The 21,380-nt window shown below is 36.2% G+C and overlaps 1 protein-coding gene across 1 annotated transcript in view; it reads left to right on the top strand.

The window, feature by feature from the left end:
• Window positions 1-21,380, top strand: part of ROBO4 (roundabout guidance receptor 4) — a 458,861-nt gene that overhangs the window by 250,908 nt on the left and 186,573 nt on the right. The window contains exon 13 of the mRNA XM_053690486.1: window positions 12,224-12,357. Coding sequence (XP_053546461.1) covers window positions 12,224-12,357 — 134 coding nt within the window. The remainder of the gene's footprint in view (window positions 1-12,223; window positions 12,358-21,380) is intronic.

Genomic DNA, 21,380 nt, shown 5'->3' with positions numbered 1-21,380 from the left:
CAATAGAGTCACGTGGGTTCTTTGTGACTAATCAGAGGTTCTCCTTGTTTAAATTAAGTGCGCGCACTTCATTCCTTTTAAATATTTTTCAGTATGTGGCTCCTCTCGCTGTACAATAACTAACAGGGATTTCTTATTTCAAACCTCCTGTTAGAGACAACGGTCCTGGGTGCCAAGTTTGTCTGTAGCTGTAGGGCGGATCAACGCGTATCGGCAACAGAGCCTTTTTCAAGAACCCACGTGACTCTATTGCCGAACCGGACAGCTGATATATCAAACACTGACAGGAAAAGTAAGAATACACGGATGAGCGTTTTTTATACATAAAGGTACTGTGTGACATCTCTAATTGGAAACTTTTAAAGGAACTACAAAAAAAGGAAAGACTGTGGGTAAACACCTGCTAGGAAAAGCCCTCTAATTAAAGCTTGCAACACTGTGTCTAATAAGACACACACCACTTTGAAACACCTGTTACATACTACCAACACAGAAAAGGCTTGTCATTGTTTTCAGTATTAATTTATACTAGTGTTTGAAAACTAACTCATCTTATCAATTTATATTGCAGTTTGTAAATAGCAGTTTGTTTCATTTTCTACTATTGCACCACTGAGAAGGTTGATATGCAATAACTCTACCAATAACCTATGTTAAGTTAACATTTGAGGACGCTTTTACCTCGGTTGACTAATAAGTTCAGAAAAAATTTGCAGGTTTATCCAATTGCACCTGTTGGATTACACAGCTGACTATGCTGCAACGTATTGAGGCACCTGACCTCTCTCTGTTGGGACTGACAAATATTCCAACTTAAAGGACATATATATAGATAGTATTCTTGGTGATCCTATTGTTATGTATGCCAGTTCTATTATACAGTTTTTATAACATAATGAGGTTTTTCCCGTTCTATCCTTGTTTGCTGCATGTGTTTTCAGTATATTTTCTGTGTACGGTTAATAGGTTGAGTACGCATAGCCTATACCCACTGCAGTGGTAATTTCTAGATTTGATGAATGTTCTTGATACTGCTAATTTTGTTTTAAGCAATGTTTGCAATAAACTATCTGCATATGATTGAATCCTTGCATGTATGATTCTGTTTGGGTTTGATATTTTTCCATAGTCATTGATATCTAAGACGTTTGATTTAATAGGTTAACTTTGAGTGCTGATATCCCCTACTTTAGTCATAGTATCTCATATAGCTCTACTATGCTCTCTTATCTATAGTGTTTGGATTTAATAAATTAAAGGGGTCTGCACCACGTTTGGCTACAGCTGAAGCTGAGTCAATCGATTAATATATTTCAGAATAAATGTTACCATTACTCTTTTTTTGAGGAGGGTCCTGATATAATATAATACAAGTTTCTCTTCCATAATTTCTATATATTATTTATATATATATATATATATATATATATATATATATATATATATATATATATATATATATATATATATACAGTATATATATATAGGAATATCGATTTAGAAATACTTAGAACATATTCTGCTATGTGCAGAACATTGGAATGTCAAATATTTATACTAAATACATAGTTAAAACCTTTATTAAATAAAATATTGCATAAATATGCAAATATGTACACATATATAGACATATCTATATACTGTACATACATATACATCTTTAGACATGTATATGTATGTATCCCTATGTTAAAACTCTTTGGCTGCCTTTTTTTTTTCTAACCTCTGAGACCTCATATCTTTGAGCCTTTATAACTTTTGTGTGAAATATTTTTTTGGAATAATTTTTATTAGATGGTGTTATCAGTGTAACTATACTTTGTAATGTATTTTTGATGTGTTTTGTGCAGCTTTTATGTTTTGCAAAACAGTTAACCAGAGCTCTGAAGTCGCGGTAATCATTCTAGCGTAAATTGCGATTGCACTCAAGCGATCGCGTTTCCATTTAACTTGTAATACCAGCGGTAAGCCTGACAAGCGCAAACCCCCGCGATAAACCCCTTATCGCTCGCGTGCAAGCGTTTGTGCTCCACTTGTAATCTGGCCCAGATTTGGCACTAGTGGTTCGTGTGACAGTGCAATTTCAATTTAAACATGTGGAAGCTCTTTAAAGGGACACTAAATTCAAAATTAAATTCCACAATTCAAATACAGAATGCAATTTTAAGAAAACTTTTCAATTTACTTCCATTATCAAAATGTGCACAATCTTTTTATATGCACACTTTCTGAGGCACCATCTTCTATAAAATATGTGCAAGAGTTCACAGTGTATAGTATATGAGTCTGTGATTGGCTGATGGATGTCACATGATGCAGAGGGTGGAAAATGAAATTATGTTTTTAGATTTGTTGCAAAAAATGTACTACTCGTTATTCTTAAAAGATGGACTGTCCAGTGTAAATAAAGGAAAACTGGGACACTGTTTTCATACTGACATTTTTATATTTGTCATTGTCTTTTGAAGATTTTTGGTGTAAAATCTAATAGCTCTAAAACCTCCTGAATGTCTATTAATTATCCTTGGCCGTTTGGTATTACAAGAAGGAGGTTAACCAGGCACTGAAATATGTTGCCTCTATTTATATTCTCATTTTAAGATCACAAAATAAATGTTTCCATCATTTTTCTCTTCATATTCCTAAAACACATGACCCAAGTGTATTGTGGGTAGTATTTACTAATCATTTCTAAACCATTTATGCAAAAAGGAAAAATGTTAGCAAAGATGAATCAATGATAATTAGCAGAAGTTATATCATTACATTATAAGTTACAGATAGTAATGAATTGAATATGCACCTCATATTAGGACAAGCAATGTTACAGTGAATACAAAGAAGTGAAATTAGCTTGTGGCAATTGCATTTAACTGCTATGAAATATAGTTTTATTTCAGCAATTCTTCACCTTGATGGTACTCATTTGCGTTTGTCCTTCATAGTAAGGCAAAACATTTTAATCACAGGTGATATACTGCTAAGTACACTTTGGAAGAAACTTTACCTCAAACTGCAGATTTAACCTTATGAAAAATAAAATGCTTTAAAGAACCACACATTCTTACACTGACAATAAAATGTCAAATGCCCCCCTCCACACAAAATAGAATCAGGTTTCTTTTAGAGTAAATTTATGCTTGCTAGCTTGTGGCATAGCAAAACCACTCATGAACAAATTCTAGTTAATATCAATTACTAAGCCTCTCTTGAGATTTGCTGTCTAAAAGTTTTTTCATGTCTCACAGTAAAAGCTAATTCACAAATAAGATCAAACCCACATCCAAGCTGACAGACAGAAAAGGGGTAAAAAAAAAATAGGTCTCTGAAACATCCCCAATATTAAAAAAATACTTTATTTTGTTACAAATAAAATGCGGGTCACAAGAAAGAAAACCAGTGTACAAAAGATAGAAAGGAACAGAGTAACACCCATTCCAGAAGTGTTAGCGTACCATCCTTAATCTGGATCTCCTGCCACATTAATTTTGTTCCTAGGGCATGTTGGTCCATTTGCCTTTATTTTTTTCCATAGGGTTCTTTAAAGGTCCCTTTTCTGGTATAATCAACTGTTCTTGTAGATGTGCTGTCTTGAAAAGATGGATTTTCCAAGATGAAGTTATTGCTGGTCCATACATACATTATAACTTAAAGGGACACAAGTAAAATTAAACTTTCATGATTCAGATAGAGCAGCAATTTTAAACAACTTTCCAATTTACTTTCATTAACAAATATTTTGGGGGCCTATTTATCAAAGCGTCAACTAAAAATACGCTTGAATCCCGCATCGTATTTGTCGCGAGATTGATCCGCCTTAGTTATCAAAGCATCAAGATCTGCAAATGTTGAAATTTGTGACGTAATATACGATTGCGCAATCTCAATCTGACGCAGATAGATACTTGCGTCATTACAGATGTTTCAAATTCAGATTCGACTCTATTTGAGCCTTTTCCCAATTTATCAAACATTTAACAGGTAAGCTTGCATGTATTCCGACGCAGCGTACCTAGTTTTCAATCCACCACCCTTTAGGTCATGGAAGCCATAGAACTCAATGGGAGCCTGAAAACACAGAAAGCTTATGTTTGATGCTGCAAGAGAATGAAGTATATTACATAATAAAAGTAAATTAGAAACTCTATTAAAATTGTATACCCTTTCAAAATCAAACAATATTATTGCTCCACATTTGGTGCACTAGTAGATATAGGGATAAAAATGAAAAATACATTACTTACTACTTATGGATTATGATACAAATTTGTCTCTCATTACAAAGCTAGGAGACAATATTATTTTTACAAATTTGTTGAAAAGTTTTGCCCCAAACGTGTTGCACTAATAGATATAGAGATAAAAATGAAATACACAACATAATATAGCTAACTTCCCTTTTATTTTTTGTGAAAAATCTATGTGCACCATGTTTAAGCCATGTAATACAAGTCCAACTCTCCACTTCGCACCAATTTTGACTCAACACTTTTCGCACCAATTATGACGCATACTCCTAAACAACCCACACACTAGTGAATTTTTCAACCACTTTTGATTGGAATATGCATAATCACATGCTTTATGACATCAGCCAATCTGATTCAAATATACATTTTAAACTATCACTAACTAATCAAAATGCTTGATACTTGTGTCATTGATCACTCATCAGAACTTGTAAGTGCCATTTGTTACATTGTGTATTATACTTTGAAAGTATGTATATGTGAATTTAGAATTAAAGATAAACATTGATGCTGACATTAGGACACACAGTTGAATATTTTAGACAAGGATTTTAAAATTTGAATTAATGTTTGATTCAATATAATCTTAAGCTGATAGCTCAAAGGAATAGCCCACCTAACATTAAACTGTCATGATTCAGATACAGCAGAAATTAAAATCACCTCTTTACTGTCATGCTATTTTCAGTGTATTTCTTCCTTCTCTTGAATTTCTTTTTCAGTAAGAAATGTCATCTTATATGCAAGCCCATTTTATAACACCTGTAAAGGGGTGGTTTTTAAAACTAGATTGCAATCAGGAGGGGTTACACAGGTACAGAGAAAAAACTGTCCCAGCTCTTAAAATATCCATTGATTGCAAAAAAAAAAAGCATATGATACTCTGATTACATGTTATATATGCAATTATTCCTGCAGAATAATAATACATTTACACTATATACATATAGTGGTATAAATAAACACAGAGATATGAAAGACAAACTTGTTTAGAACAAAAAAAGGGACATGTAAATATGTTTGCAAAAGATTTCTGACATACACACACACATATATATATATATATATATATATATATATATATATATATATATATATATATATATATATATATATATATATATATACAAACAAGTATGTGCAAAGATACAAAGATGTACAAATTCTGGCATTAATAATCATTTATAAAAAAAAAAAATATGAGATAAAAGCATATCATGATTTCTAGAAATACAAATACACTAATTTATGTGAAAGTATCATATAAGAGATTTTTTTGTATAACAAATAAATATAAAAATAACTTTCTATGAGATATTGTTTGTTGAGGTGTAAATGTAGCTATTTCTTGGGCATTAATAGTTGAAAAATAAAAGATTAGCTTTAGAGAAATGTGCTTGTTCATGGACAGTAATGAAACGGTATAATAAATTAGGAAAAACCCGAATAACCGCGACATCGATGACTGTTAGTTAACACCAGTACGATGCTCTTCACACCATACTTGACGTGCGTGTTTTTGACGGCTTTTTTGATAAATAAGGATATCGTATTCAGATCCGCATCAGTGATGTCTGGCGAGCGTATTGACACCGGCGAATGCAACATAGTTGACACTTTGATAAATCGGCCCCTTAGACTCTTTGAGTCACCAGCTCCTACTGACCATGTGCAAGAATTCACAGAATATACATATATGCATTTGTGATTGGCTGATGGCGGTCACATGATACAGGGGGAGTGAAAATAGACATAACTTTGAAATTTGTCAGAAAAAAACTACTACTCATATGAAGTTCAGACTAAGGGGTAGATTTATCAAGCAGCGGATGCGGCAATCTACCCCCGAAGTTTCCGGCTTGCCCTTAACTCATCCACCACCTCTGGGGTGGCGGACAACAACCATCCCGATCAGATACGATCGGGATGAATGACCCTCCCTGCTAGTGGCAGATTGGGCGCAAATGTGCAGGGAGCGGCATTGCACAAGCATTTCACAAGAAATGCTTGCGCAATGATAAATGCCGACAGCGTATGCTGTCTGCATTTATCGATGTTGGGCAGACATAATTCGCTACAGCTAATCATGTCCGCCCGAAAGTTGATAAGTCAGCCCCCTTGTATCATCTTTTTATCATGTATTTGTTGATTATGCAAATCTTCTGTATTTACTGGTCTTTTAAGAGGAGTTAGGTATTTACTGAATGGATGGGGCTTATGTTTGTGTGGGTGTTCTGAGGAGAGTTTTCCAGGAGGGCAGTTAATCTAATGGTGATGGTTGTGGGTTGCAGAGTTTACAATAGGGGCTGGGTGGGAATGTGATAAGAGAGAAGTTGTTGTTAGGGTTAATTGTAAGGGGCGTTGGTTATGCTGTTATAATTTATAGCTGGGGGTACATATAGTTAGGGTAATTATGGTTGGGTATTTTGCAGTAGTGGATGTCGGCATTTAGCGTAAAGGGAAATGAAACCAAACTTTTTCTTTAATAATTCAAATAGATCATACAATTTTAAACAACTTTCTAATTTACTTCTATTATTAATTTTCCTTTATTCTCTTGATATCCTTTATTGAAGGAGCAACAATGCACTACTGGGAGCTAGCTGAACACATTGGTAAGCCAATGATATAGTTATATTTGTGCAGTCACTAATCAGCAGCTAGTTGCCAGCTCCTGAGCCTACCTAGGTATGCTTTTCAACAAAGGATACTGAGAATGCAAATTAGATAATAGAAATAATTTGGAAAGTTGTTTAAACTTATATGCTCTCTCTGAATCATGAAATAATTTTGGGGCTTTATGTCTTTTTAATTGTGGTGGGTGTTCTGGAGTCTGGACTAGGACAGTAAAGTGTATTTCTGTTGGAGGATTCGAGATAGCAGTACTACTGTACTTAACATTAAGGTAAGGTGGGGGAATCTATCAGAAATATGTTATAAATAGCTTCTCATACAGTAGATTGACCATTTCCCGCTCTGATAATGTCTGAAATGTGTGACTCTTGCCATTTTCAGATATAGGGGCCTATCTATCAAGCTCCAAATGGAGCTTGATGCCCTGCAGGCTCGCCAGAAACAGCAGTTATGAAGCAGCGGTCACAAAGACCGCTGCTCTATAACCCTGTCCGCCTGCTCTGAGCACCCCCTGATTGACACCTCCCTGCTGGCGGCCCATTGGGCACGAGTCTGCAGGGGGCGGCGTTGCACCAGCAGCTCTTGTGAGCTGCTGGTGCAATGTTAAATGCGGAGAGCGTATTGCTCTCCGCATTTAGCGAGGTCTTGCGGACCTGATCCGCACTGTCGGATCAGTTCCGCAAGACCTTTGATAAATAGGGGCCATTGCAACAGGCTTACTGCACAGGAAGTGTCAAGGGCAGACTTGAGCAATCCTTACATGAAGCTGAGTAAAAGTGAGGGTGGAGTTTGATGTCTGGGGACTTTTGGCCATCTTCACAAACCTCAGTGTGGGGTTATAGTGCTCTCTGGTGGCTGTTGCTAGGGTGATTCCATTATTAAAGGGACAGTCTAGTCAAAATTAAACTTTCATGATTCAGATAGGGCATGCAACTTTCCAATTGACTTTTATCATTAAATTTGCTTTGTTCCCTTGGTGGTATTTTTGAAAAGCTAAACCTAGGTAGGCTCAAACTGATTTCAGTTGAAAACCGCCTCTTAGCTCTGAGCATTTTGAAAGTTTTTCACAGTTAGACAGTACTAGTTCATGTGTGTCATATAGATAACATTGTGCTCACTCCCGTGGAGTTATTTAGGAGTTTGTGCTGATTGGCTAAACTGCATGTCTGTCAAACGCACTGAGATAAGGGGGCAGTCTGCAGAGGCTTAGATACAAGGTAATCACAGAGGTAAAAAGTACATTATTATAACAGTGTTGGTTATGCAAAATGGGTAAATGGGTAATAAAGGGATTATCTATCTTTTTAAACAATACATTTTTTGGAGTAGACTGTCCCTTTACTTTCTAGAAACTGAGACATAAATGGAGTTGGGACTTTGGTGAGAGGCTAAAGTACTTATATATATACTATATACAATTCTTCATAATGCTGCTTTTTCCCAAACGCCGCTATTACAAGTCTTGTAGGTATAGGTGTACCGCACACCTTTTTGGTCGTCACGCAACGTCAGTACCACACTTTTTAAAAAGTCCTTTTTCAATGGGACTTCCATAGCGCCGGTATTACGATTTTGCCTGGGAGGCCAAAAAGTGAGCAGTACACTCTATAACCACAAGATTTGTACCGCCATCTAAAGTCAGTAGTTATGAGTTTTACGTTACAAAGCTGTACCATAAAACTCATAACTAAAGTGTTAAAAAGTACACTAACATCCATAAACTACCTATTAACCCCTAAACCGAGGCCCTCCGGCATCGCAAACACTATAAGAAAGTTATTAACCACTAATCTGCCGCTCCGGACATCGCCGCCACTTAAAATTTTTATTAACCCCTATTCTGCCGCTCCGGACATCGCCGCCACTAAATAAAATTATTAACCCCTATTCCGCCGCTCCAAGACATCGTCACCACTATAATAAACCTATTATCCCCTAAACCGCCACCCTCCCGCATTGCAAACACTATTTAAAGATTATTAACCCCTAATCTGCCGTCCGCCCACACCGCCGCTATAATAAACCTAATAACCCCTAAACCGCAAGCCCCCCACAACGAAATATACTAAAATAAATTATTAACCCCTAAACCTCTGACCTCCCACATCACTAACTCTATATAAATATATTATCCCCTAACCCTAACGTAACCCTAACAAAGTTACCTGTAAAATAAAACCTAACCTGCCTTATACTAAAAACATTAAAATAAAATAAAATAAATTATTAAAATACAATTTTCTAAATTACAAAAAAACAAACAAACACTAAATTACAAAAAATAAAAAAACGAAATTATTAAAAATAAAAACGAATTACTCCTAATCTAATAGCCCTATCAAAATAAAAAAGCCCCCCCACAAATAAAAAAAAACCCTAGCCTACACTAAACTGCCAATGGCCCTTAAAAGGGCCTTTTGTGGGGCATTGCCCCAAAGAAATCAGCTCTTTTACCTGTAAAAAAAAATACAAACACCCCCCAACAGTAAAACCCACCCCCCAACTAACCCCCCAAATAAAAACCTATCTAAATAAACCTAAGCTAAAGGGAAACTTAATTTACCAGCGACGATCATAAGAAGAGGATGCTCCGCGCTGGATGTCTTGAAGATGGACCCGCTCTGTGCCGGATGGTTGTTTCAGTTGTATAATCTTTATAATTATGATATTAAAGGGACACTAAAGCAAATTTGATAACAGAAATAAATTGGAATGTTGTTTAAAATTGTTTGCTCTATCTGAATCATGAAAAAATATTTTTGGGTTTTGGGTTTCACGTCCCTTTAATGTTAGAATTTAGGGAACAAAGGCCACTGGTTGAAATTAGGGCCATATTGTAGGTAACCATCTGAGAAGTGCCTTTTTTAAAGTGGCCCAACTTCCTAAAAAAAAAATTGTAATTAATTCCCACTCCTCTCAAACCTCAAATAAACCTCCCATGTGGCTATTTTACACTACGGGGTAGATTTACCAAGCAGCAGATGCTCGACGGAAACTTATGTTAAGAAGCAGTGTTCATAAGACCGCTGCTCCTTAACTTGTCCGTCACCTAAAAGGTCATCTCGATCAGATTGGGATGATTGACACCCCCTGTTAGTGGCCGCGAATGTGCAGGAGGCGGCATTGCACAAGAAATGCTTGTGCAATGTTAAATGCTGACATTTAAGCTCATAAACAGTTAAAGGGACAATATACACTCATTTTCATATAACTGCATGTAATAGACACTACTATAAAGAATAAGATGTGCAGATACTGATATAAAAATCCAGTATAAAACCGTTTAAAAACTTACTTTGAAGCTCTCAGTTTAGCTCTGTTGAAAAGGTAAGTGGAAAGTCCACTGCAAGTGGGAAATAAGACACCCCCCCTCCCCCTTCTTTTGCATATGAAAAGACCCTTTATACAAACAGGAGCAAGCTGGAGAAGGTAGCTGACGGTATTCTCATAACACTTTGGGGCTTGGTTAGGAGTCTGAAAATCAGAGCAATGTTATTTAAAAATAAGCAAAACTATACATTTTTTTTACAAAAAAAACTTTATGGGCTATATAAATAGATCATATACAAAACATTTATGCAAAGAAAAAAAATGAGTGTATAATGTCCCTTTAAGCTAGCTATGCATACTATCTAATAGTGCTCCCTATCAAGGATGAACAGTAGGTAAAATGTGGGCAAATATCCAGTAAACAGGAACACTGCTTCAAGGCAATATCTGCAATTTCTACTTAAAATAGGGTGGAGCCTATACAAGATATTTACATTATGAAAGAAACCTATGGCTTATTTTTATGTGTAATAAATTATTGTTTAGAATCCTTAAAAACAAATGAATCTGTCTTTAACACTTGTTATTGGAGAAGATAAAATATGTCAGATCTATTAAACACCTTCATGTGAGATTTTTCACTTTTTCCAATGACTGCCTGACCAGATTTCAACCAACTTTGGGCTTGTTTCCATTGAGCCGTAATTAGGTTTGTGTAAAGTTGCAAACCGATAAATATGCTGTCAGAAGCAATTTCGCATATTGACTTCTTCCAATGGAGCATCATACCACAATATTGCGTCCCCTAGAAAGTATTAGAAGCCATTAAAGGGATAGTCAACACCAGAATTTTTGTTGTTTAAAAAGATAATCTCTTTATTACCCATTCCCCAGTTTTGCATAACCAACACTGTTATAGAAATACACTTTTTACCTCTGTGATAACCTTGTATCTAAGCCTCTGCAGACTGCCCCCTTTTTTCAGTTCTTTTGACAGAATTGCATTTTAGCCAATCAGTGCTCACTCCAGGGTAACTTCATGTGCATGAGCTCAATGTTATCTATATGAAACACATGAACTAATGTCCTCTAGTGGTCAAAATGTATTCAGATTAAAGTCAGTCTTCAAGGTCTAAGAAATTAGCATATGAACCTCCTAGGTTTAGCTTTCAACTAAGAATACCAAGAGAACAAAGCAAAATTGGTGATAAAAGTAAATTGGAAAGTTGTTTAAAATTTCATACCCTATTTAAATCATGAAAGTTTTTTTTGGACTTGACTGTCCCTTTAAGCACTATTTTACAGCAGGTTTCCAATGAAAGTGCAACTGCGTGAGGCTTTCGATACATTGAAAATAGGCGCTAAAGAGGAAAAATAAGCTTTTTAAAGCCTTTTTCCATCGAGATATTAAAGTTTTCAAACAATACAAGTGTTCCATTTTTAACATTTATTGTTATTTGTAATATGTATTGCTGGCCCAGGTATAGGACTAGTTGGAGTTATGTTCCTATTTCAATATCAATATGTATTTACATATTAAAATATAATCAAGCACATATATCAATAATTCCAACTAGGCTATGCCTAGGGCAGAAATAAATATTACATATATCAATACATTTACAAATTAAAAAAGAAAGTTTTTTTTCATTTCATTTCCCTTTGTAATGAATTCAGTTTATCTTTGTTTTTGTTTCTCTATAGAGGGGATCACTGATAAGGAGAACAGAATTTAAATGTAAATGTTAAAGTGTTGATATATCTGACGTTGGATGGAAGCATTAACACAACATTGACTGCATGCAATGAGCAAAATATTTCAATGGAAACCTGGTTCTAAAATGGAGCCCGTAAACTACTTTTAGCTGACGGCTGCTTTGTTAGCTTATGACTCCATTTTTATTAACTCAGTGGAAACGAGTTCTAGATCTTTCAAATGTATCATAAGCATTTAAATAACCAGGCCTTTTTAATGGTGACTCTTGATGATTATCACCAAAATTTGTTAATGCACATGGTAATTATAAAGGTATAATTAATACATTGTTTGTCTTTCCTCTTATTAATAGAATGGACATAACTGATTCTCCCTGGCTTTCCAACACTTGGAAATCTTGTTCCAGGAACTACAGCAGTACTACTAGCATGAACAGTCAGTTGCTGTGGACCGAGACCAAAGATACTGTGGATTTCCGCAAATCTGGTAAGTACAAACCATACTTTTCTAATAAACTCAAGTAAGGTTATGAGATGCAAAGGGAATATGTAAGGAAATAGTTTTTAAAAGGGACAGTAAACACCTTGGCCCCTATTTAATAAAGGTCTGACGGACCTGATCTGACAGTGTGGAACAGGTCCGACAGACCTTGCTGAATGCGGAGAGCAATACGCTCTCTCTTGTGAGCTGCTGGTGCAAAGCCGCCCCCTGCAGATTCGCGGCCAATCGGCCTCCAGCAGGGGGGGTGTCAATCAACCAGAACGTATTCGATCAGGTTGAATTGCGGCAATGTCTGTCCGCCTGCTCAGAGCAGGTGGACAGCTTATGGAGCTGCGGTCTTTAGACCGCTGCTTCATAACTGGTATTTCTGGCGAGCCTGCAGGGGGCCCCCTTGAATTAAATGGATTTATGGATTAACATTATTACCCTTATTAACTATTTGCCTTATTTGGAGGAGCCAAAACTGGGCTTTAGTCTGAAGACAACAAGGGTAGTCGCTGTTATAAAGTTAGTGACAAAGGGAATAGCTCTGCTGCAGAGAGTTAGATTCGGGTATGATCATGATGTAATTCACTTTATACTAACTTGTGTCACTAACTGTATTTCTAATATTTCCTCCTGGATGTCCTCTCATTACCATAAAGGGATAGTCTACTCCAGAATCTTTATTATTTAAAAAGATAGATAATCCCTTTATTACCCATTCCACAGTTTTGCATAACCAAAAAGGTTATATTAATATACTTTATACCTCTGTAATTACCTTGTATCTAAGCCTTTTAAGACTGCACATTATTTCAATTCTTTTGACAGAGTTGCATTTTAGCCCATCACGGACGTGAGCACAATGTTATCTGCATGGCACACATGAACTAATGACCTCTAGCTGTGGAAAAACTACCAAACACATTCAGATAAGCGGCGACCTTCAAGGGCTTGGAAATTAGCATATGAGCCTACCTAGGTTTAGTTTTCAACTAAGAATAACAAGAGAACAAAGCAAATTTAATGATAAAAGTGAATTGGAATGTTGGTTAAAATGACATGCCCTATCTGAATCATGCAAGTTTAATTTTGACTAGACTGTCCCTTTAAGCTAAATCTCCCCCAAATCTGAGCTCCTTATTTCCCCTAACTTCCATTACCCAAACCCATATGCCTGATGTCTTGGGGTCACACTTGTCTCAGATCTCTTTTTTAGTCCCCATATCCAGTCATTGACCAATTCCTGCCACTTCCACCTTAAAAACATCTCCAACATTTGCCACTTCCTCACACAAGACACAACTTAGACTTTAATCCACTCTCTCATCATGTCCTGCTACTATTGCAACTCCATCCTCTTAGGCTTCACTAGCTGTCGTCTATCTCCCCTACAATCCATAATAAATGTCTCTGTCAGGCTGATCTTCCTTACTCATTGCTCCTCATCTGCTGAACCTCTCTGACAATGCCTTCACTGGCTTCCTCAAACCTCCAGAATAAACACAAAATCCTGACTCTGATATTCAAGGCTCTCAATAGCTTTGCTCCCCCTTTATCTCTGACCAATTAATAATAATTGTTTTGCAGTTGTTATCTCATAAAGCCAATTAGGGACATTTATATGGCAGAGTTAGCCTTGATAAGTCAGTAGGGTGGAGTCCAAGTTCGGCGAATTTGAAATTGTTCAGTGCTAAATTTACATGAAAGTGGAACAAAATAAATAATGAAAATATATTGCAAAGTTGTTTTACTAAACAAAACTAAACATTGTATATTAAAAACATCTCAAGATGTTTACTGTTCCTTAAAGCAAATGTAGATAAACTACAGAGATTTCTTTAGTCTTCTTTTATGAGAATTTATGTCCATGTTTTTCAAAAGTTTTGTTTATATATTATTTAATACATGATAACCATTCATCAGAAATCGAGTTAAATGCATTAAAAGCAAAGTCAAGTACTTTAGGCTCCATTTATTAAGCTGCATAGACATCTTGGATCCCTTGTGGTGCGAGCTTACTCATGTGACCCTGCAAACTCTAAGTTATGAAGTAATGATCAAAAGATTTGTTCAGGACGGTTGCAGGAGAGCAGGTAGTAGGGCTGCACAAGTATTTGTTTGTGCAATGTTAAATGTAGGCAGTGAATGCTGCTTATTTACTATGAAGTCAGGTGGACAGGTTATCTACCTGAGAACTTTGTCCAGGAGCTTGATAAATGAGCCTATAGCCTGTAATTATATTTGATCTGTGAATGTTATTGGTGGTTTGGAAGATGTAATGAAAAGTCCTGATATACTCCTATTTAATAGAAAATAAAAGTCTTCATTTAGATTTGAACCCATGGGACTCGCAATGGGAGTTGGGAACAAATCCTTAAAGTCATGGTCATTTTTTAAGTTTCAGTTGTTTAAATATATTCTTTAATGTGTTCAGATAAAATAATGTTTGGTTTGCCCCATTTTCGACAAAGGTGAAATGTGAATAATGAGAAACTCTACGCAAAACGGTCATCATGTAGTTTTGTCCATGTTAAATAAAAAGAGCCCATTTTACATATAATTTACATGTTATAATTCTACCGTTTCTTAATGATGACTTATTAGTGTGAAAAAAAATAGATACAGTTCCATATAAAACACAGAGTTTCAGCTTTAGGGATTTTATAATTAAACTAGGCTGATTTTTTGACATTATGCTCTCAGTAAGTCATCTGCTTATCTTTTTGTTTGCCTCTCATCACCTAGAGCTATACATTAGCAAGAAATCTCACTTAAAACTAGAGCTAACTGATATCATTAAAATAATGAATGGAACCCCACAGCAATATAACCTGCATGCCTCAAAGTAAATGTATTAATTTTTAATAATACCCATCTGCAGAAGTAGAGTGATTTTCATGTTTTGAATCCTGCTTACATTCACTTGTTTTTCAGTCTGTCAAATTTCAGATGTTCGGCTGTAAATTCTAACAACACTTTTCTCACAGTATCTGTAGTGATTGTCCAAAACTGTATTTGCACGTTAATATAATTTATATGTATAGTTCCTGAAACATAAGGACTAAGAAAGTCTGGATTTATAGTGAGAGCACTTTTTCAATGCAAAAGGATATTAAAGAGACAGGTTACTTTACAAGTTTTTTTTTTAACTATCTGCCTTTGCCTGTGGCATCCCTACCTATACTGAAAATTTAAAGGGACACTGAACCCAAATTTTTTCTTTCGTGATTCAGATAGAGCATGACATTTTAAGCAACTTTCTAATTTACACCTATTATCAAATGTTCTTTATTCTCTTGGTATCTCTATTTGAAATGCTAGAATTTAAGTTTAGATGCCGGACCATTTTTGGTGAACAACCTGGGTTGTCATTGCTGATTGGTGGATAAGTTAATCCACCAATGAAAAAGTGCTGTCCAGAGTTCTGAACCAAAATAAACAGCTTAGATGCCTTCTTTTTTTCAAATAAAGATAGCAAGAGAACAAAGAAAAAATGACAATAGGAGTGAACTAGAAAGTTGATTAAAATTGCATGCTCTATCTGAATCACGAAAGAAAAAATTTGGGTTCAGTGTCCCTTTAAATATGAGCTACAGAAAAGCTAAGTAAACATAGACAGCAGAAGAAATTAAACTCCCGGTGGGAGGTAGGAGAGATAGATAATACAATTTTAATTTTCAAATGTTCTCTCTAAGGAGCCAATGATCAAATATTCTCCAGCTTGGAGAAAAGTAGTAGTTCAGATTTCACATGAGCTAAACTCACTGAATGCTCAAAAGAAAAATGGCAGAACTCTCCAGTTTATGATTTTGCACTTACACTTAAGTAGGAAGTTATTACACAGGCACCTTAGCTGAAAACAAATGATTTGAAGAAGAGTTTTTGCCACCTGCATTTATAGTACAGCACTGTAATACTGTGTACAGCACATGAGAGTAGTTTGTCATTTGTTTGCTTACTTAAAGGGCCAGTACAGTAAACTGTAAAACAAATTGCTATCATTCCTATAAAAGAGCTGTAACATATTACAAATATTTTTTAATGTTGGCCTTTTTGATATTGAAGCTAACAGAAAGTGTATGTCTGAGTTTAAAAATCTCCTTTTTTATGCAAAAAAATGCAATGATAGAAAAATAGTCTGGCACTGTGAAGGTAATGATACAGGAGAAAGGGATATAATATTCCCTGGTGCTAACCCTTAATTTAGATAAATTGAAAAGGATAAGGTGAAGACTGGCTAAGAAGGGGTTAATTAGCACTCATTCCTGTAATTAGTAGTATTTATGTTGATACATTCAACTATTACTGAAGAAATATTAAAGTTTAAAACTTGTAATTTATTTGACCACTTAAAAAGAAGAAAAACACAGGGGGTTTAACAAATTGCTCCACACACACACTTATAATCAACCTACTGCAATATACCCAGACCATGCACACAGATTCCACCACCCCCCTGTATTCCTGGCCAGTAACAGGATACGCTGGCTTCAGGTGACAGGGATGGTTTCTCTGCTGTGTGCACACGTCCCTTGCAGAGGGCTCACTGTGACCGGAGTAACAAAATACAGAATGTTAAAAAGCAGCTATATTAAATAGTCTACTAATGTGCAGTGCACAAACGCGTTTCGGCTGAGTAGCGGCCTTTCTCAATGTGTAGATTATTAAAAATGACAAGCCGAGTGTCTCATTGCCCGTGTCTTATATATCCGCCTCCAGCAAGATTAGCCCAATTTGATAGAAAATGGGACACTGCAGTGCACCCCCACTTCTTATCTATGCTTGTGTAGAGGGACTCCACATCGCACGTTACTAAAATTGACTGTGAATTTACAGTTAATGTATTAATTTTATTTAGTATGTGCATAGTATCTCTAGTATGAGAGGGCAAACCATCCACTATATATCTAAGCCTAGCATCCACATATCTACTGGCCTTCTCAGTCATTGACCCAATGCCAGAGACAATGGGTCTCCCCGGTGGGCATTCAAGATTTTTATGGATCTTAGGTAATAGATATAGTGTTGCTATTGTGGGGTGTTTAACATCTAGATATTGTAGCTCTTTTTTATCAATGATGCCATAAGCAGCTGCTGAACAAATCAATTTTTTATACTGTTTAAGAAAGTCCTCTGTTGGATTCCCAAAGAGATTTTAGTAATTCTTTGGATTATTTAATTGTTTTTTAACCTCTGTAGTTGTTATGTTTTCTGTCAGGTCTTTTGCAATTTATGAATAAAGTTCAGACAATGATATGAACTAAATGTTGTATTTGTAGCTATTTAAATAATCCAAAACTCTTATTGTCAGAAGAGCAAGGAAAGGGATTAAATAGCGTATTTAATCCAAATTAACAGGCAAAATAATAAAAGCACAACTCACAGTTAACTTTCACTGTAGTTGTAAAATAGCTCTTCTTAAATAAATACAAGCTTTAAATGGTGCTGCAGAGAAGGCAGTAAGTGGTTAAATTGTAGTTAGTATGCAAAGTTAATAAATCTCAAATTTAAGCAGAGATGAAGTCTGATTATGCGAACAGAGTTGTTCCGGTATTTGTATAAGCAAAGTCTTTATGTGGAGTTAAGCAAACATGCAATAGAGTATTAATCAAGGCTTTTGATACTTGCGGTTTGTAGATAACTCCTCCGGTTCTTAGTTTTAAAGAGGTGATAAATCCTTTAAGTTTCTCCGTTGAAACCAACTGTTTGCTGTTAGTATTCCTTGAAGCTGTGTAGGAAGCAGGGTTAAAGGCTGTAGATGCAGTAGCTTGTGTAAACAGGTTGGCGTCTGAACGCTGTCTGCATATGCTGAGCTGGTGTCGGCTTGAATGACGTCACAGAGTTGCTATTCAGGAGCGGAGAGCAGTTTGTAAGCTGAGAGGTGAGAGTTCAGAATACAGATCTTCTTGATATGTTAAAGTCCTTAGAATATGCGAAGCAATGTTAATTGAAACAAAGTCTCAATGAGGATAAATGTTGAGACAGTTGAAGTGACTTATTTAATCACTAAAGACTGGATAACAGGATAACAGTGGAGAGTCCTAACAACTAACTTTCCCTGTTACACTAAAATAATCAAGCAAGCAAATAGGGATCAGATGGTCCTTTTAAGGGTTGTGGAAAGGGAGGTGTCAGAAGGATTTAAAGAGAAAGGAGATCATAACAGATCCCCCCGTTCAAGATCGCATCACAGGGAGTCCTGGACCAGGCTTCAGGGGATGTCGAGAATGAAACGCAGCCAATAGACGTGGAGCATTCACATCAGACACAGGAACCCACGAATCCTCAGATGAAGCGTAACCCTTCCAGTGTACCAGATATTCAAGGATTCGATTACGAACTCTAGAATCCAGAATACGACCAATTTCATACTCATCCTCTGCTTCTATTAATGAAGTACTGTCAGGAACATCAGCGTCCAGAGAACCTGCATCCCCCTTAAATGGTTTCAAAAGAGAGACGTGGAAAGATGGGTGGATGGCTAGAGAGGTAGGTAACTTCAAAACAACAGCATTCTCATTTATGACCCTTGTGATAGGGAAGGGACCAAGGAACTGGGATGCTAGTTTCTTGCAGGGGACCTTCAATTTGATATTTTTGGTTGACAACCAAACCAAATCCCCCACTTTATACGAGGGTGGCAAAGCATGCTTCCTGTTATAGTAGATCTTTTGGGTCTCCTTTGCATTCTGTAGATGTTTTTGTATGGTAACAAAGTTGTCTCTCAATTTAATTGAGTAGTCCAGAGCTGAAGGAGAATTCGAACTGAAACCCATCTTCGGGAAACTAGATGGATGATACCCATAGGTGGCATAAAAGGGGGAGAAACCAGTTGAACTGTTGACTGAGTTATTGTAGGCAAATTCTGCCATCGAGAGCCAATCTGCCCAATCATCTTGTTGTGTAGAGATGTAACACCGGAGATATTGTTCGAGAGTTTGATTAAGTCTCTCAGTCAACCCATTTGTCTGGGGATGAAATGCCGTGGAATATTTAGGAGAGATCTTTAATTGAATGCATAAATTTCTCCAGAATTTTGAAGTAAATTGTGATCCTCGATCACTTACTATGGAAGTAGGTAGTCCATGAAGTTTTACGATATGAGAGAGGAATAACTTAGCAGTAGTTGGAGCAGATGGTGTTTGTTTTAGGGGTATAAAGTGAGCCAATTTGGTCAAGTGGTCTACGACCACCAAAATGGCTGTGTAACCATTTGATGGAGGAAGTTCCACTATGAAATCCATACCGACGATTGACCATGGCCTATCGGGTATGGGTAGTGGGCTAAGTAACCCGAATGGTTTATAGTGAACCTTCTTTTTCATGGAACAAATCCGACAATGAGATATGTATAATAGAAGATCTTCTTTTAATCTAGGCCACCAAAAGTATCGTTTTATTAGATCATAAGTTTTATTTATTCCTGGGTGCCCAGAAAGGGGTGAATCATGATACTGCTGCATAATCTGTTTTCTTAAATCAGTTGGTATATATATTAAATTATTAAAAGTGAAGAGTCCAGTTTCAGGATCTTTATGACATACTTCAGGAATAGAAAGATCCTTTTGTTGACTTGATAAAATTTCACTCTGAAGAGTAGATATTATTCCGAGGATTTTATGTGGAGGAATAATACTAAGTTTCTCTTCTTCTTCTGTTGGAGCTTGAAGAGATCTGGAGAGAGCATCTGCTTTTGTATTGTTTTTTCCGGGTCTGTATTGTAAGAGAAAATTAAAACGGTCCAAAAAGAGAGCCCATCGTACTTGACGAGATGATAATGTCTTATTTCTTTTTAGATATTGAAGATTACGATGGTCTGTGTAAATTGTAAATGGAGTTGAGGTGCCTTCTAAAAGATGACGCCAATGCTCCAATGATGATTTAATTGCCAATAGCTCCTTATCGCCTATTGAGTAATTCTTTTCAGCTGAATTTAATAGCCTGGAATGGAATGCCACAGGATGTAACTCTTTTGATTCTTCATCTTGTTGAGATAGTATAGCCCCTATTGCTACATTAGAAGCATCCACCTCCAATGTAAAAGACCGAGTAGGGTCAGGTAATCTTAAAATAGGAGCATTGATGAACTTCTCCTTTAGGAGTTGAAGAGCATTTTCTGCGTCTTCATCCCATTTGAACTTTTGTTTACCTGTTAGTCTAGTTAGAGGTTGTACTATAGCTGAGTAATCTGATATAAATTTCCTATAAAAGTTAGAGAATCCTAAAAATCTCTGTAGAGATTTAGTAGTATGAGGAGTTGGCCAATGAAGGATTGCATTGACTTTTTCCGGATCCATTGATATCCCAGATGGTGTGATTATATAGCCAAGAAATTTTATGGTGTGTTTATGGAATTCACATTTTTCCATTTTTGCATATAGGTGATGTTCACGTAAGGTTGAAAGGACCCATCGAACATGCCTCACATGTTCCTTGATATCCCGTGAATAGATGAGAATATCATCGAGATACACTACCACACAGACGTCCATGAGGTCTTTGAATATTTCGTTAATGAAATATTGAAACGTTGCGGGTGCGTTAGTTAAACCAAATGGCATAACATTATATTGGTATAAGCCATACCTTGTCTTGAAAGCAGTTTTCCATTCATGACCTGATTTTATGCGGATGAGATTATAAGCACCCTTAAGGTCGAGTTTGGTAAAGATATTGGCACCATTCAATCTTTCAAGTAATTCTGGTATCAGTGGTAATGGGTAACGATTTTTGATAGTGACTGCATTTAATGCTCGATAATCAATAATAGGACGTAAAGTCCCGTCCTTATTTGTTACAAAAAATATGGCTGAAGCTGTTGGAGATGATGAGGGTGATATAAAACCTTTGCGTAAATTTTCATCGAGGTATTCTCGAAGGTGTTGTAATTCCTTTTGTGAAAGTGGAAAAATACGGTTTGTAGGTAATACCGCCCCGGGTTTCGTGTCAATCGGACAATCAAACTCTCTGTGTGGAGGTAATACTTCAGCTTTTTTGAGGTTAAAAACGTCTGAGAAATCCTT

This window comes from Bombina bombina, chromosome 8, assembly GCF_027579735.1.
Source record: "Bombina bombina isolate aBomBom1 chromosome 8, aBomBom1.pri, whole genome shotgun sequence".
Classification (NCBI taxonomy): Eukaryota; Metazoa; Chordata; class Amphibia; order Anura; family Bombinatoridae; genus Bombina; species Bombina bombina.
This window is presented reverse-complemented; position numbering and strand designations above follow the sequence as displayed.